This window comes from Hemicordylus capensis, chromosome 2 (genome assembly GCF_027244095.1).
Source record: "Hemicordylus capensis ecotype Gifberg chromosome 2, rHemCap1.1.pri, whole genome shotgun sequence".
Classification (NCBI taxonomy): Eukaryota; Metazoa; Chordata; class Lepidosauria; order Squamata; family Cordylidae; genus Hemicordylus; species Hemicordylus capensis.
Genome location: NC_069658.1, coordinates 212,311,927 through 212,329,238, shown reverse-complemented (window position 1 = coordinate 212,329,238; position 17,312 = coordinate 212,311,927). Strand labels below are relative to the sequence as shown.

Sequence of the window (17,312 nt, the reverse complement as noted above, 5' to 3'; positions counted from 1 at the left end):
GCCGCAGCGGCTGAATCCCTCTCGCCTGACCCTTTCTTTTCCCAGAGTGCGGCCCTCAAGAGGCCGGTGATTCCCACCGAGTTTGGAGCCAAGGTGCCCACCAACATCCGCCAGCGGTACCTCAACCTCTTCATCGACGAGTGCTTGAAGTCCTGCCCGTCACAGCAGGAAGCGTTTGACAAGGTGGGTGCCCTGAGGTGGGGAGGGGGGCACTATTGGGAGGGGCACAGGCCCTTAAAGAGCTGCCCCTTGTTCACATTGGCCACAGACTTCAGGGGTGGCTGAAACGCTGGTGGGACAAACCACTTTTCTTGGGGTTAGGGTGGACACCATCCTGCTCAGCAGAAGTCTCACCAAGGTTCAGTCAAAGTGTGGGAGGTTCAGGCACATGTTAAACTCTGGCCCAATTCAACAATTGTTTGTTTGTTTGTTTGTTTATCAAATTTGTACACTGCCCCAAACTTTCGTCTCTGGGCGGTTAACAATAGCATAAAACAAGTTAAAAACATATACAAAAAACTTAAAGCAATGTAACAATTTAAAAATAAACCAGAGATTAAAACCTGGGCGGTGGTGCTCGTAGTGAGGAAGACACTCTCTTAGATACCCAGGGCCTAAGCCATTTAGGGCTTTATAAGTTATAACTCGCACTTTGTATTTTGCCCGGAAACCTATTGGCAGCCAGTGTAGCTCCATCAGTAAAGGAGTAACGTGGTCTCTCCGAGATGACCCAGAGACCAACCTGGCTGCCGCATTCTGAACCGACTGAAGTTTCCGCACGATGTGCAAAGGCAGCCCCACGTAGAGCGCATTACAGAAGTCAAGCCTGGACTTCTTATCTAAAATTATCTAAAGATTGGGGGGGGGGGGGAAACGGCGGTGTCGGTTGGGCTTGCCCACTCCACTCTGCGCACAAGGAGAAGAGCTTTTGACCTCCAGATTTGGGGAGACGGTGGCGGATTCGGACTGGGGGCTGGCTTAAACTGGGAGGTTGTGGCGTGTAGAACTCGGGGAGGGGGGGGCGGCTGGGCTGGCGCCTGCCTTTGCTGGGTCCCACAAGCCTTTCGCTAAGCTCCGAAGCGCTGCTAGCGGAAATTGTGCCGCCCACAGGCTCTGTCGGAGGAGAAGGTGGCGTACGAGCGCAGCACCAGCCGGAACATCTACTTGAACGTGGCTGTGAACACCCTGAAGAAGCTGCGGAGTCTCCTGCCCGGCCCCTCGCAGGGAGCCCTCAGTAAGTAGCAGCAGCTAGAAGCAGACTTTGCCTTCTGTTTTGAGCCTCGCGGTATGATCCTGACAACACCCTTGTACAGTAGGAACAGTGATAATAGATGGAGAAGACTGAGGCCCAGAGGGAGAGGTCGGCCCGAGGCCAGCTCCCGAATCGGGGGCAGAGCTGGGATGTGAACCGGGAAAGTCCTCAGCTTAGAATGGAGCTTTCTAAGATGTCAAACTTCTAGCACAAAATGCCAAAGAAGCAATGGGTTCCCCAAGGTGGGACAGCGTATCTGAAATCGGCTGCATGTCCAGCACCCACGGACATGAGAGGCGCTGCCTCTGGAGTCAGAACTCTGGTCCCTCGGGCTCAGCGTTCCCCACTCTGTCTGGCAGCAGCTCTCCAGGGTCTAAGCGTCCTATACTCCCATTTAAGCCGGAGTACACACCTTAACTCTTCTGGTCGGCCTTGTGCTTCCCCCATCCAGAGACCAACAGGAAAGTCGTGTCCCACGAAGCCATGCTTGGCGGCAAACTGGCTGCCAAGACCAGCTTTACGCTCAACCGCTCCGCGAGCTTGCGGACAGAAGACCTGACTGGTACGTCCCCCTTCCGGTTGTCCTGAGGTTGGCTTAATTGAAACCGGGGTGCAGTCTCTGTATCCCTTCCTTTCTCACCTGGGCAGGCCTGTGACTTCCCAAAGTCACAAGGAATTCCGGGGCAGACAGGTGAGGGAAGTTTCCCATGGAGACGGAGATAGTGGAGAGATGAGCTGTGCCTAGATGGATACGTGTGTCTGTTATGAGGTAGGAGGGAGTCCCCTAGACTCGGTGCTCTCAAACTTGGGTGCCCAGATATTGTTGGGGCTTCAGCTCCCATAATCCCTCCCCATTAGGGCTGGGGATTGTGGGAGTTGAAGTCCAACAATCTCTGGGGACCCGGGTTTGAGATCCCCTGCCCTAAACAGTACCTGTGGCCGAATCTCCAAATGCTTCCCCCTTCCTCCAAAACAAGCCTCTAGTCCTCAGTGCTGAATAGCCTCGCCGGGTTCTGCGGGCTGAGCCCAAGTGAGCTGACTGAGGCCCTGCCTACGCGAGCCAAGAGGCACCTTCTGAAGTGGAGATCCTCTTCTCTTTAGCTGGGGAGAGCAGCTGGCCCTCTCCAGCCCCAGCACAGCATCTCTCCAGTGGCTGTTGCTGGGGTCTCCCTTGGGTTTCTTCGTCATCGACTGTGAGCCCTTTGAGGGCAGGGGACCGTCTTGTTCTTCTGTGCAAACTGCTTTGAGAGCTTTTATTGAAAAGCGGCCTATAGATCGTCGTCCTAGCAGGGGTGTGGTAAAAGCTCTGAGGGTGTCCTGAAGGGTGGGCTGCTGCTAGTTGGAGGGCCCAGGCGGCTGGGCCGTCTCCGCTCCCCTGCGTGTCCCCCCCCCTCACCCCGCCCACCCACGTGTCCCCCCCCCTCACCCCGCCCACCCACGTGTCCCTCTCCGCGCCCTTCCTCATTTCCTCTGCCGTCCCCAGGGGCCGCCTTGTACCGGAGACTCAAGGAGTATGTGATGACGGAAGACGAGCTGAAGGAGAACGGCTACCCGATGCCGTGTCCCGAGAAACCCAGCCGGGCGGTGGTCTTCACTGTGGAAGAGAAGAAAGCTGCCGATAGTAAGCCCTCTTGAGCTTTGACTTGGCAGTGCCGAGGGGCCCCACCCCGGTCCACGCTGAGCCCTTTCCTGGCCGCTCCGGGTATGAGCCACACCAGTCGCCGAGCCGAGCGGCGGCGGCGGCGGCAGCAGCCCCCTCCTTGAATCCTGACTGCGCCTCCTAAGCAAGGGAGTTTCTAGTCCCTCTCGTTTGTGGGGCAAAGCAGGCAGGCTGCAGCCCGCCCGGCGCGGCGTCAAGAACGAAGCTTGTGCCTGCTTTCCAGCGACCTGGCAGAGGCACCCAGGCTGGGCTGACAGACGAGCCGGCTGCTCTTGCGTGGGTCAGATTCGATCGCAACGGCCCTGTCTCGAATGTTTCGCGGAATGACTTGCAGCAGATTGGGCTGCCGGTTCGCTTTCCCGGCCCCGCTTCCCTCACTGCCTGTCTTGGGCGCGGTGTGCCGCATCAGGCCGTCCGCCCACGGCTGTGGGTGGGGATCTCCTTTGCATGCTCCTCTGCAGAGCAGATAACTTGGTGCTGGGTTGGGGACCGAGTAGGCACGGACACACAGACGTCTTGTCCTCTTCCCGGTCTGAAAAGTGCCGTTCTGTCCACGGGCACTCCTAGGCAAAACTGGGGCCTGGACCACCCTTGCCGCGGGGCCCCCATGCCCGCCCCACTGCGCCCAACCGCAGTGATCTTACTTTAGCCGCCAATGTGTGAGGTGGGGGGGTGAACCGAGCAGGCCTCCCCCCACCCATAGTAGTGGTGGTGGCCAGAATGGCCGCTGGGCCTGCCTGTCCTTGCAAACTGCGAGGCGCTCCTTTCCCCGGAGGGCCCCTGGACTTTGGAGGCCCCCAAGGTCCAGGGGTTAGCGCACCTCTGGTTATACCTATATGTGGGGCGGAGGGAGCCATATCTCAGTGGCAGAACCCCTGTTTTCCATGCAGAAGGTCCCAGCTTCAGTCCCCGATGCCGTCTCCAGGTAGGGCTAGGAAAGACACCCCCCCATCTGAAACCCTGGAGAGCTGCTGCCAGTCAGTGTAGACAGTCCTGAGCTCGACAGGCCAAGGGTCTGACTCTGCAGGAGGCAGCTTTATATGTTCAGGCTGGTCCTGCATCCCAGTATCTACAGTTACAGCTGACACAGACAGCCGCCAAAGCAGGGAGTCTGAAGCACTGAAGCATGGAGTCTGGATCTGTGAGACTTAAAAACAGCTTTTTGGTGAGGACGTAGCAGGGAAAGGGGCTTCGGGGCTGGGGCTGGGTTGGCTTGCCTTTCCCGGCGCCTCGCCTTGGTGCTGCCGCTGGAAGCAAGCTTCCTCCTCTCCTGAACAAGGGAGGAGGCTGGTGTTCGGCAGGGGTGAAGAATACCGCTCCGTCCCGCTGCAGTTCTCCCTCTGGCCACAAGAGGGCACAGCTGCGCAGTGCTAGAACTGTGTCATCAACGGGCCCTTCTCCACTTGACACTCAGTGGTGCTTTCTCTAAAATAAATGCCAGTGGAGGGGAGGGGGGATAAAATCATCAGTTTTGTCAGGGGAGCAACTGGATCCCCAGAAAGCACACAGCTTCTCTCTCCTTGAATGAAGCCAACCTTCAAAAGGGGGAGTTCATCTCTAAGAACATAACCAGTCTCCCCACCACCCACCCACCCCACTTTTATGTACTTCCAGGTTCCTGCCGAGTGTGCTGCCGTTGTGGCGCTGAGTACATGGTGACCCCATCGGGGAACTGCGTCCGCAAAGAAGAGTGTGTCCACCACTGGGGGAAGCTGCGCAAACAGAGAGGTGGGGCTGCCCGAATCGGTGCCTTTGCCAAGCTGGCTTGCGTCTCTTTCGGGAGCTGGTGTGGCGTTGGGGCACGGGCGGTGTGGGGCTGTGATGGACTGTGGGTGGGGGTGGTGAAGTCCTCGTTCTGGGATCTCCCCTCAGGGGAGAGATTGCCTTGATCCCCCCTTGAGGAGCACGCCACTCCTTCGAGGTAGGCTGCCACCAGCTGAAGACTGATCTAGGGCCACTGGCCAGCCTCAGGCACGTCTTCCACACACCCTAGAAATGTCTGGCTTGGACTTGCTGGCGCTGTACTGCCAGAGTCCACGAATTCAAATCTAGACAAACAATTGTCTAATGAAATGAATCCAGATCTAGACTTCCTGTATTTACCTGAATCCAAGACTAGTTTCCCCCTAAATTCTTTGATGTTAGAAATTGAGGGCTTGTCTTAAATTCAGAGTGCTGTTGCTTTTGGGTAAATACAGATATAACCTGTATTTAAGTTCTGGGTTTATTTGGGGGGGGGGGTGTCTTCATTGTGGGTAAATCTGAAAACAAAACATTCAGGCACTCAGTGACCTTGCAAAGCACGTGGGAAAGAATTGTGCATGTAACCCTCCAGAGCCTTTTAAAACCAGACTGAAGCCACTTCCAGCTCTATGGAGTTTATCCCCCCCCCACCCCCTGCATTTTAAATTTTTATTGGCTTATACAATAGCTTTACATTCAAATTACATTTATTTCTACACATAAGTAAATATTGACTTCCCGCTTATCTATCTGCACGGTTCACGATAACTATACTTATAAAGTGTGGAGTCTGTATGTTTTGAATTATTATAGCAGTGGTTTATATGTATAGCTATATGGAGTTTATTAAGAAAAATAAGAATTGCACACAGAATAAGGAGTTGGGGGAAATGGGTGTAAAGAAATACTGGAATCCAGAAAGACAGGAAAACCAGAAGAATACTAGGCTTTTACTTTCGGTCAGCAGTTGGGCAGATCCTTGGCTGAGACAGCATTAGTCTCTGTAGCGTCTCCCTCAGGACTCCAGTAACAGATGGGGAGTGGTGTCCTTGAATGGGCCTCAGAGGGGCTAAAAGGAGGCGAAAGGCTCCCCTGCTCTTCTTCTGGAGATGGACTAGCTCTTGGGTCCAATGAGAAGATCTGCTGTATCTCTGATGTAACACCGGTCTCCGGCCAATCTGGATTTGAGGTTGTCCCTCCTCCTCAAGGCTAGACTTCAGTTAGACTTGCAAAGAGGGGTCAGGTTTGATCTGGTTGCCTATTGTGAAAAAGTGGTGAAGCCGGTAATTTGATGACCCTCCTTCAGTGATGAGAGGACAAGGATTGCCTCTATTCGGGGCACTTGCAAGGGCCAGGCTGAGAGGCTCTCGAGCTAAGTTATGGTGGCCCAGCTGTGTTGTCACAGGGACTCACTAGCTTTTCGGGAAACTTGGCACCGACCTGTAAACAGTGTTATTTTCCTACTCAGTGGCATCTCTTTCTTCTTTCAGTGCCGGGAGGCTGGGAAACACACTACAACTGCTGTTCAGGAGCCGTGGGGTCGCCAGGGTGCCAAGTAGCCAAAGTAAGTCAGATTGCCCGACTTCCTTGCCTTGGTGTCCTCTCTTCTGCTGGCCAGCATCGCTCCAGGGTTCCCTTCCCAACCTTGTTCTCCAAAGCACTTTAAACTGGGGGTGCTTTGACTTGGTCTGGGGCAGACTTGCCTGCCTGCAAAGCATGATGGGGGGCAGCTGTGACAACCCACCCCCATCAAGTTCCATCAGAATCTTTCTAGCTGCATTAAAAAAAATCAGACTTGATTACTGCAATGCACTCTGTGTGGGGCTGCCTTGGTACGTAGTCCGGAAACTGCATTCTGCAGTTGGTCCAGAATGCAGCAGCCAGGTTGTTCTCTGGGTCATCTCAGAGAGACCATATCACACCTATCTTAAAAGATCTACACTGGTTGCCGATAAGTTTCTGGGCAAAAGAAAAGGTTTTGGTTATAGCCTATAAAGCCCTAAACAGTTGGGCCCTGGGTATTTAAGGTGACCTCTTCTTCGCTATGAACCCCACCGCCCATTGAGATCATCTGGAGAGGTCCGTCTGCAGTTGCCACCGGCTCGTCTGGTGGCTACTCAGGGATGGGCCTTCTCTGCTGCTGCCCCGAGGCTTGGGAACACACTCCCTGCTGCAATAGAAAGAAGAGCCTCCCCATCTCTTACAACTTTTAAAAAGGCAGTCAAGACACATTTGTTCACCCAGGCTTTTAATTAGATATTGTTTTAATAGTGTTTTTAATAGTGTTAACATTTTAAATTTTAAATTGTAATGTTTTAATCTTTTTATTTGTTTTTATTGTTTTGTTCTAAACTGCCCAGAGACTTGCGTTTTGGGCGATATACAAATGTGTTAAATAAATAAAAATAAATTATTTTATTTTATTTTATTTTTATTTTTATTTTAAATAAAATAAATAAGAGTCCCCTGGGATCAGATCAAAGGGCTGTCTCAGCAGTGGTCAGTTGTTGCTTCCAAGAACCCCACAACTTGGCACTGTGCCCCCCCACCCCACCGGTTGCTGCCTCCAGAGTCTGGAGTGTGGTGGCTTACTGCTCTTGGACATGGGGGTGCCATAAATACTTGGCATATAGGAACGAAGGAAGCAGCTGCTTAGAAGTGAAGTATTCTGCTCTATAAGCCTCTTCCCCTGAAGTTCTACTCGAAACATGTCGGGATCGACCCTTTAATAAACTGTATTGCACCGCTCCTGTTTCCTTCCTTCCTTATTTGTTGGCGTGGTGCTCTCGCCTCCTGTGTGCTTCATAAATGCTCAGCATAACAAATAGCTGTTGATAAACCCATCCTCCTGGGTTGTCGCCTTCAATTTTAAGGCCATCTAAGCGAGTGGCTGTCACCACATCTTGTGGCAGTGAGTTCCGTAAGTTTATTTTCTTCTTAATAAGTATGCCCTGATTTTCAAGGAGAAAGCGTTCTCAGTGGTCAGTGTAGCACTATGTTGTTGTTGTTAACATATTTTTATGCCGCCCAAAACTTACGTCTCTGGGCGGTTTACAACAAAATAAAAACAGAAAGTAAAACATTAGTTAAAACAAAAAGAGGATGGTTCCCTGCCCGCAAAGAGCTCACAATCGAAAAAGAGGGAAACCCCAGCAACAGCCACTGGAGGGATGTTGTGCTGAGTTTGGGGCTTTGGATGAGGAACAGTTGCTCTCCCCCTGCTAAACACCAAGAAAATCACCACTTGAAAAGGTGCCGCTTCTTTGCCCACTTAGCAGGGGCAGCCCCAGTTTTTGTGGGAAGGAGAGCTTTCTGTCCTTTCCAAATTTTCCACCAATCTGTTCCTTTGGTTCACCCGGAGTTCTAGGGTCATGGAAGGGGACTACGCTTGCCCAACCTTCCCTCACTCCAGATTCTCAGGAAAAACTGTGTTGACATAGCTTGGCTTTTGCAGGTGAGGTAAACTGGCCACTCTTGCCTTGTGGACTCTTTTGGGGAAGTGATTAATGCCTCTGGCATTGGCTGACTCAGGGGCTTTTTCTCTTGAAGTCTGTCTGTATGTGTGCGCGTGCACTCTCTCTCTCCTTCTCTCCATTCATTGATTCCACACACACCCCGCTCTTATTTTATTTTGCATATTTCTGTATTGCCCAGCTTATACATCTCTGGGTGGTTTACATAATATATCCCCAAATTCTAAAATGCAACCAAACAAAAGATAAAACATATAATTTAAAGCAGTCTAAAAGATTGACTAATTGTGTGAAACTTCAAAAAAAATATTTTTTGTTTGTTTTATAAAAGCAACACGTTCACGATGGCCGGAAGGAGAACCTGGATGGCTTTGTGAAGACCTTTGAGAAGCTGCCCAGCCCAGACGGCTATCCGGGCATCTACGCCTTAGACTGTGAAATGGTAGGTCCCCAGAGTGGGGCATGTATGTGGGTGGGATTGCATCGGGGGCATTGGAGTATGTGGCTGGGGGCAGCTTCAAACCCAGGCAAGCTGAGGCGCTCTGTGTGTGTGTGTGTGTGTGTGTCATTAAAAATAAATAAATCATAGCTTACCCTGCTGCTGTGTGTAATTTTGTCCTGGTTCCACACATCTGGGGGAGAAAAGTGGGAGCTGTCCAGCCCAACCACCAGTGGCTGGGAATGTTGTTCAGCCCCCTCTCTGGTGGAAAATCAACTCCTCAAAGGGTTGTCTGCTCCACCTGGCCCCAGAGGTAGTGAATATGCTGGTGAAGAATATTTATATACTGCTTTTCAACAAAAGCCCCCAAAGCATTTTACATAGATATAAATCAATAAGATGGCTCTCTGTCCCCAAAGGGCTCACAATCTAAAAAAAAAACATAAGTCAGACACCAGCCACTGGAGGGATGCTGTGCTGGGGCCGGAGAGGACCAGTTGCTCTCCCCCTGCTCAATAAAGAGAATCACCACTTGAAAAAGGTGGCTCTTTGCTCAGTTAGCAGGGGATAGTGGTGGGTGGGTGATAGATGAGCAGCCTCTGTTGCCGAGGGAGAGCCTGTTGCTCAGTGGTGGGTGCCAGCGTCAGTCCAGTCGAAGGGCCTTGGGTTGGGCTGTGAGGTTGGGCTCAATGGAGCCAGTGGCCTGACTGAAGGCCAGTGGTCCAGCAGGGTCTTCCGGTGCCCCTCTGAGACCTGCCTCTTGTTCCTCGGCCTCTGCAGTGTTACACGAAGCAAGGGCTAGAGCTGACGCGCGTCACTGTGATCAACGCCGACCTGAAGGTGGTCTACGATACCTTCGTCCAGCCTGACCACAAGGTGGTGGACTACAATACCCGGTGAGGGTGTGCCGCATCGCCGGCAGCGGGGTTGGGTGATGGCGCTGGCAGAGCTGGGGGCGCCCACACGTGCTTGTAGAGTCCAGCTGCAAGGAACAAAAAGACTTGTGCGCCTCAGCAGAGGTTCCCCGCTGCAGCTCTGCCCGAGTCATTGTCCTGGTCTCCTGGCAGCCAGCCTCCACTGACCTGGGTAACTCTGCAGCATGTGTGCGTCTGGGTGGGACTGGAGCCTTGCACTGCTGCCAGTACACAATCATCCCCTCTCAGAGGAGGCTGCCTTTGTCATTCTGTTGGAGTTATTGCTCTGGGTTTGATTCCTTCCAGTGAAGAGCCGTGTCCAGATCAGGGCCTTCTGTGGGGGGTAAGAGCTGGTGGTAGTTTCCTTTGTAACCAGTTAACGCTTATTCTAAACACAATGGGTGTCAGAGTGCAGTGCATCTCTTCTGAGTATTGATTTGCCTTGGCCACTGGAAATCCTTCCACTTGGAAGAACCCCCGCAATGGATGGGTGTCCTCTGAACCAGGCTCTAAGTGTGCCTGATGTTCTTGGGGCGATGCAGATCCTGCAGCTCAACCCAAAGGGTAACTGGATTGCAAGGGTCCAGTGGAAACCTCTGCCACGCTCAGCAGCATTTCCTCCTCTCCCTCCTCCTCCCACCCCATTCAGGTTTTCGGGCGTGACGGAAGCAGATCTGGAGAATGCATCCATCACCCTGCGGGATGTCCAGGCGGTCCTCTTGAACATGTTCAGCATGGACACGATCCTGATAGGACACAGTTTGGAAAGTGACTTATTTGCACTAAAGGTAATGCAGGAAGTGGTGCCTGCCCGGGGGTGGGACCATGGTGTCATGCCTGGGAGGTGCTGGGAATCCTTTGCGTGCGCGCGCACACACACACACACACACACCCCGCCAAGAAGTCTTCCAAACCACACCCAGTAACATGAGCTTCCTGGGGAAATTCAGAATCAACCTCCCACACACCCCTGAAAAAAACACCCAAAATTGGTTAGGATCCGATTCAGCATGTTGACCTGACTTGACGTTCAGCCAACACAGCTTTTACGAGCGTGCTGCTGTGTTGGTGTTTTTTTTCCTTTTTCCATGCCATAAAAAACCCTCGGCTTGTGTTTGCTGCTGCACTGTGTCTGCACCTGCAGAAGTGGAGGCGAGTCGTGTGGCATTCAAAGCTTGGCTTGGACGTGCGTCTTACTGGAATACTTGTAGCTATTTTAAGACACGGCTCACCAGATCCTACCCTTACATTGTTTTAAGTTTTCCATGGGGGGGGGGGAAGGTACCCGAATCTGCCAGGCTAATTCCAGCACCCCAAAGAGTGTGTTGTATGTACTGTGTATTTGGGGGCAGAAATTGAAGCTGTTGTGAGAATGGTCACCTTCGGGGTTTGGGGAGGGGCTGGTGTGAAGGTGGCTGACCATGTTGGCTCTTCTCACTTTCACAGCAATCCTTGTAGGGGTTGAGGGCTGCCCATTCCCCCCATGGAATGTTCTCCTGTGAATGATGCTACATCATGGTGTATCGGTCTTCACACGGTGCATTCTGGAGGACTGCCTCCATTTCCACACACACCCTGGAAACCTCCCCCCTCTTTTCTTATTTTCGCAACTGGGTGGTTGCGGGAGAGATTTCAGCTCGGCTCTTCATATGTCCTCCTCCGGGATAATTGTGTGGAAAACATGAACTGAGACTCTGAAATGGCCTGGTCTGGTTGGCCTGTATCCATTTATTTTTTATAAACTAGTATGTTTTCAAGTCCTTCTTAACAACATCCAGAGAAGGGCGGACTCTAATTTCTTTAGGAAGCACGTTCCAAAGTCCCGGGGCAACCCTAGAAAAGGCTCTGTTTTGTGTCGCCACCAAGCAAGCCGATAGCAACCGCAGCAAACTTCCCCTGATTATCTCAATAGGTGGAGGGGTTCATGAAGAAGAAGAAGAAGGTTCTCTTAAATATATTCACATTGCTAATTAGTTTAATGAAATCATGCTTTTTAGAGATTGAATGTATTCCCACCCCACAGGGGAAAAGATAGTGATGGGAAACTTTCCACCTACATTGCTATGTGTACCTCTTCAAAATGTCTTATTTTATTCTATTATTTATTTATTTTAAATTTATATTTTATTTTATTTTCATTTTAAACGTTTGTATGTTTGAAACATTTGTATACTGCCCACAGTGCACGTCTCTTGATTCTCAAACTTGGGGGGTGGAGGGGAGGTCCTCAGATGTTGGACTACAGTTCCCATCATCCCCAGCCATGATGGCTGGGCATGAATGTAGTCCAACAACATCTGGGGGGAAACTCCTCTCCACCAACACCACCAATCTGAGAACCCCTCACTTAGGTGACTTGCTTTTAACTGGAAGCCAAAAATAACCCATGTGGGTGCCTCTTCCCTCTGCCAGATGATCCACTGCACGGTGGTCGACACGGCGGTTGTCTTCCCCCATCGGCTCGGCATGCCGTATAAGCGGGCGCTGCGCACCTTGATGGCCGACTACCTCAAACGCATCATCCAAGACAGTGGTGAGACTCCCAGGGGTTTCGGAGACCGAGAGGGGTCCTTCCTTTATGCTGTCATTCAACTTCCAGTTCTCCCCCCCGCCCCCCTGCAAAAAAACCCACCATGTGAAGCACCCCTGCATGTGATCAGGAAAGCAGGGCGAAGGGTTATGCCGATCTCAGCACTGCCCCCCGACCCCCCAGGTTCCTCAAAACTCTTGAAATCTATCCATCTAATTAATGAACAGTAGATTTGAACAAGAGATGTAACTTGTAGCTGGTTAAATCTGAAGAAAACCTTAAAAAAAAAAAAAAGACTGAGGAAGTCCACCCTGCCCTACCTCTTTCCCGTTTGTTGTCCATGGTGAGTAATCCCAGCCTTGCCGATTGGACTAGCATACGTCCCCTACCTCTTCTCACCTGTGGCCTGTTGACGGAGGAGGAGGGAGTCAGACTCTTGGTCCATCTAGCCCAGTATTGTCTACACTGACTGGCAGCAGTTGCCAAGGATTGGACCAGGGACCCTGCCACTGAGGGTCCCCCCCCCAAAAGGCCCCCTGCTTTGAACCCATCAACATATAAATCGAAACAGGATGCTCAAGGCAGCGGAGGTCACAAAAGAAAGGCAAAAACGATGGCCAAATCTCAACAGCTTTAAAAAAACAACCCCCACACGATTTAGTTTATTGCTGCCCTGCTTTTTTCAAAGAATAAGCATCCAATTACAGCATCACATTGAGGAGAAAGTCCCCCTTGATTGCAAATTAACAAATGCCATTGATCAACAAGTTCAAGAGAAGGTCCTTTCAGCAGCATGAAATTGATGTAGAAACTGACAAACTACCGTATATACTCGAGTATAAGCCGAATTTTTCAGCACCCAAAATGTGCTGAAAAAATCAGACTCGGCTTATACTCGAGTCATCTATCTGCCCATGCTAAAATGTCCCCCTGTAATAAAGTACATACTGGTCACAATATACCCCACTGATGTCTCAATATACCCCACTGATGTCCCAATTAATGTAATTTTATTGGCATTTATTTTGATTATTGTAACTCACCAGTAGCTACTGCATTTCCAACCCTAGGCTTATACTTGAGTCAATCAGTTTTTTGGTTTCTTAGGTAAAATTAGGTACCTTGGCTTATATTCGGATCGGCTTATACTCAAGTATATACGGTAAGCTCCTGCCTACTGAGTCAGACCCTTGGTCCATCTAGCTTGATACTGTCTACACTGACTGGCAGCGGCTTCTCCAAGCTTTCAGGCAGGGGTCTTTCCCAGCCCTACCTGGAGATGCTGCCAGGGATTGAATCTGGGACCTTCTGCATGCCAAGCAAATGCTCTGCCACAGAGTTACAGCGCCCTCCCCAACTAACAAAAGAACAGACTGTTCTCCCTGCCCTGCAATTTGCAGGTCTTCCTGGCCTCTTGGCTCCCAGACCCTTGCTGATTGCACCCGGAGGCTAAGCACGCGGCTACCTCCAGCCTTGGGCTCATCTCCTGCTCCTCTCTTCCCTGTTTCCCAGTGGAAGGTCACGACTCCAGCGAGGACGCCCGAGCGTGCATGGAGCTGATGATCTGGAAGATCAAAGAAGACGCGAAAGTGAAGCGGTGACACGCCTGCTGTCTCCTCCGCCGCCGCTGCCTTCCCGTCTTTGGCGCAGTGCAATAAAGACTCCCGAGCGAACCCCCCGTGGCCGGCAGCGGGTGCCTCCCAGACTCCCTCCCTCCGCCCTCGCGGGTATCTCTGGACATCAGGAGGGAACGGCTGCAGGCGTCCCCTCTCCAGGACAAGGGAGTGTTTTGGAGAAGGCAGGGGGAGACCTCGGAGGCACTTCACTCTGCAATGACACCCCCCCCCTCTATTTATGACCGTACATGTAGTTTCTAATTTCCGGTTTTCTCAATGAATTTGGGCAGGGGCGCCCACAGTGTGTGCACGTTGTGGAACGCCCCAGGAGTTTGCCAGGGAGCAGCATTCTGGGGTGGAGGAGGACAGGGGCTTCTGAGTGGTGGCCTCCAATCCGGGAGGCTGGGAGTCCCTGCTGGTCACGGGTGGGGCCAGGAATGCACAGGAAGGGAGGGGTAAAGGGACTTGGGGTGGGTGTGGCTATGGAGCCGGCTGCGTTGGGAGCAGGGGCTACCGAGCTGCAGGGAGCAGCTGGGCCCAGACAGTGGGGTCTGCCCTTGACCCCAACCCAGAATTCCTCCGGAGCAGCTGGTGCAGGAGAGGTGGCCGGCACCCGCGGGTCGCTTCCCCTCGGGTGGGCAGCCACACTGCTGCCTCTGAAGCCAGAAGTAGCTGCAGTCGCCCCATCGCAGGGGGCAGCCAGCCAGGTTGGGGACGGAGTTCCGCCCAACGACAAGCTGTGAGTGGGAAGTCGGGGGGTGCCTTTGGGGTGCCAGGGCTTGGCAGCGATGGAGGAGGCGAGTTGATTGTGGGGCAGAGTTCTAGCCATCCCGGCCTCTCCCTCTTTGGCCCTTGAAACTCAGGGCTGGCTTGCAACCCAGCACCTGGCGTGGGGGGAGGATGCTGGCCGCCTTCCCCTCCGCATTTAGGGCACCTCTCGACTTGCTCCGGAGGGACAGGAACGCTGTAGTGATCTCCCCGTTCTCCGTTCGGCACCCCAAGGTGTCCAGCAGAAACTGACTTAGGGAGAGAGTGATACGGAGGGGCTCCCAGGCCTGGCGTGGGACTTGCTTTGGTTGGCAGCTCACCAGGACAGTGCAGAGGGTGTGTCCGTGTGACGCCGGCCCTCTCCTTCCCAGGCGACAACCCTCGGTTTTGTCCCGTTCCCTTGCCCTTCCCTGTGCAGCTGAGCAGGACATCCCTCTTGCTTCCCTGGCGCGGCGCAGTCCGGAACGCCCAACCAGGGGGGGCTGCACAGCGTGTGGCTCCCTGGGGGTCTGGATTGGGGGAGGGGCTGGGAACCAACCCGTGGCGGGGCAGTGTGAATGACAGTGGATCGCGGGGGGTGGCCTGTTTAGTGAACCTCCACTCACTACGGGCTCTCAGCCTCCAGTTCTCAAGTGAACCTCTTCTTCACGCATCCTTGCCACATTGCCCCAACGTTGAGGTGGGGGTCGCTGGGGGTCCTGCCTACGGTCTGGGATCTTGGGGGTGGGCTTGGGGTGGGGAGGGCAGGAGGGTTTCCACAGCCCGCTTGCCACCTGCGCGGCTCCTCCCAGGGCTGGCTGTCCGGGAAGAATCTTGTTTGGATTTGTGTCTCGGAGCAAGTGTGCAGAGGGCGTGGACATCAGACGCCCACCCTCCGGCCTCTCTTAGTGGCAGCTGCAAGGGCAGGTCTGCCTGCACTCATCCTGCACCACATTTCCACACCTGCCCTCCGCCTGGGGCAGTCACATGCATCCTTTGGGGAAACGCTGGGTTGTCTTTGGGAGGAGAAGACAGCCGTGCCTGGGAAACTCTCGAGTGGGGTGCTCTTTCCCCTTGGAGCCGAGGGCTGCACTCAGCCTCCCTGGGGACACTCTTAAAACCCTGGAAAACAGTCCTTTTGTGGGGCTGGGGGGGGGCGGGTTTGCCTGGGCATAACCCTTTAGTCGGCTAGGGGGGTATTGCGCTGGCTTCAGACTGACCCACAAGCTGGGTCTAAGCATTACCGCAGGCACTTCTCGGCTTAGGAGCAGAGAAGAAAAGCTGCTGGTTGAATCTGCCTTTCTCTCTCTCGCGCACGTTTTTCTCCCTTTCCACCTGCCCGTGAATAGATCTTCTAGTTTTTGTTAATGCAACAAATGAGGGATCCAGGTTCTTTGCGGGTACTCCTCTATCCAAATGGGTGTACGTGCCCTCCAAGTTCATGTTGGGTGTCCCACCCATTTACCCCGGCTCTCTCCCCCCTCGACCCCCGGCGTCCTTGGAACTGGAGCTTACCACGAGTGTGGAGAATCCCGGCTCCCATTTCTGCCACCGTCCCCTGGGACAAGCAGACGACTCGGTTCTAAGTAGTTCTGCTCCCGTCAAATTCCTGCTAGCATTTCCCACACTTGCTGGTCGCCCACCTCTGGCCATCCCTGCCTGCAAATGGCCCTTTCCCCCAGGAAGCCGCTTTGAAGTGAAAATACGTGGCGATAACTGAGGCCAGGTTTTCCTTCTGTGGTTGTCCCCCCAGCGGCCCCTGCTCTGGGGTGTTGGCTCACAGTCACTGTTCTGCAATGCTGTACAGTAATATAACTCAAGCTGTAGACTTTCTATAGACACCACTGTAAACCTGTCAACACTATTTTGTAAATTTTTTTTTAAATAAAAAGGAAACTCATGACTTGTCCCAAGTGTGACCGTCGTAGTAGATAAGGGAGGGCAGGAGGGAAGGTCCGGAAGCTGCCATCAAAAGACAAGACATGGTTTGCTGTTTACTAGAAGTTTGCAGCTGAAGAACTGGCTGGTTAGTACAAAAAATTAAAGCAGCCCAGGGCCAGAGGGAAACTCATTGGCTGAAAGCCTGAATAACAACCTTGTGAGGTGGGTTGGACAGTGAGATCACTGAGTGGTCCAGAATCGCCCAGTGAGTTTCATGACTGGATGGGGTTTGGAACTTGGGTCTCCCAATCCTAATTCAACACTGTAACCTTTCTAAAGTTGCATGTACATGTTTATCATTAAAGTCTTTTTGTTCTTTTTCCTTGTTAACCTGCTACACAGTATTACACATTAAAGACGTGTAATATTGTTTAGCAGGTTATCAAGGAAAAAGAATGAAAACTTTACTTTTTCTTTTGTGGCACAGAAATGGGCACGGGGGGAGGAGATGAAGGTGGAGGGTACATTTTCAGTTCTTGTCCCCAGGCCCATTCCAGCCTTCTACTGAGACATACCCTTAGTCTATCTGACTCTCAGAGTGCTGCCGCCAGTCAGTGTCGACAATGCTCACTCAGTCTACTCTGACTGGCAGCAGCTCTCTGAGGTTTCAGTCAGGAGTATGTTGCAGCCCTACCTGGAGAAGGCTGCAAGGGGTTTCACCTGGGATCTTCTGCCTGTAATGCCTGTTCTTTTAACTAGTCCTAGCCTTAATTGTGATGTTGCCTTTTAAAAGGATCTGATTTGTTTTCCAAATGGTGGCATGGATTACATTGCATGGTACCTTCAGCATGTGACGAGGGTGGATTCTGTGGGTTAGGAAGAAACTAAGTGATATTTGGAGGACCTTGGTGTGTGTTTCATAAGTGTGTGGCTGTGTTGCGGTTTCCTGGAAGTATTGGGTGTGTTTCTGTTTAAATGGCTGTACATGCAAACGCGGGAACCAAATAGGTGAACATTTCTACTAGCATACACTGTACAAAGGCTCCATATGAGGCGA

At 52.4% G+C, this 17,312-nt stretch overlaps 1 protein-coding gene across 2 annotated transcripts in view; it reads left to right on the top strand.

Annotated features, from left to right (window-relative positions):
- Positions 1–16,282, top strand: part of REXO1 (RNA exonuclease 1 homolog) — a 32,908-nt gene extending 16,626 nt beyond the window's left edge. Inside the window, exons 6-16 of one of the 2 annotated variants that reach the window (XM_053299884.1) lie at positions 46–183; positions 1,111–1,234; positions 1,704–1,814; positions 2,736–2,873; positions 4,527–4,640; positions 6,146–6,219; positions 8,460–8,570; positions 9,348–9,463; positions 10,131–10,269; positions 11,894–12,014; positions 13,524–16,282. In XM_053299884.1, coding sequence (XP_053155859.1) covers positions 46–183; positions 1,111–1,234; positions 1,704–1,814; positions 2,736–2,873; positions 4,527–4,640; positions 6,146–6,219; positions 8,460–8,570; positions 9,348–9,463; positions 10,131–10,269; positions 11,894–12,014; positions 13,524–13,612 — 1,275 coding nt within the window. In that variant the 3' untranslated portion in view covers positions 13,613–16,282. The other variant, XM_053299885.1, reaches the window with a different exon arrangement.
- Positions 16,283–17,312: the final 1,030 nt, after the last annotated feature.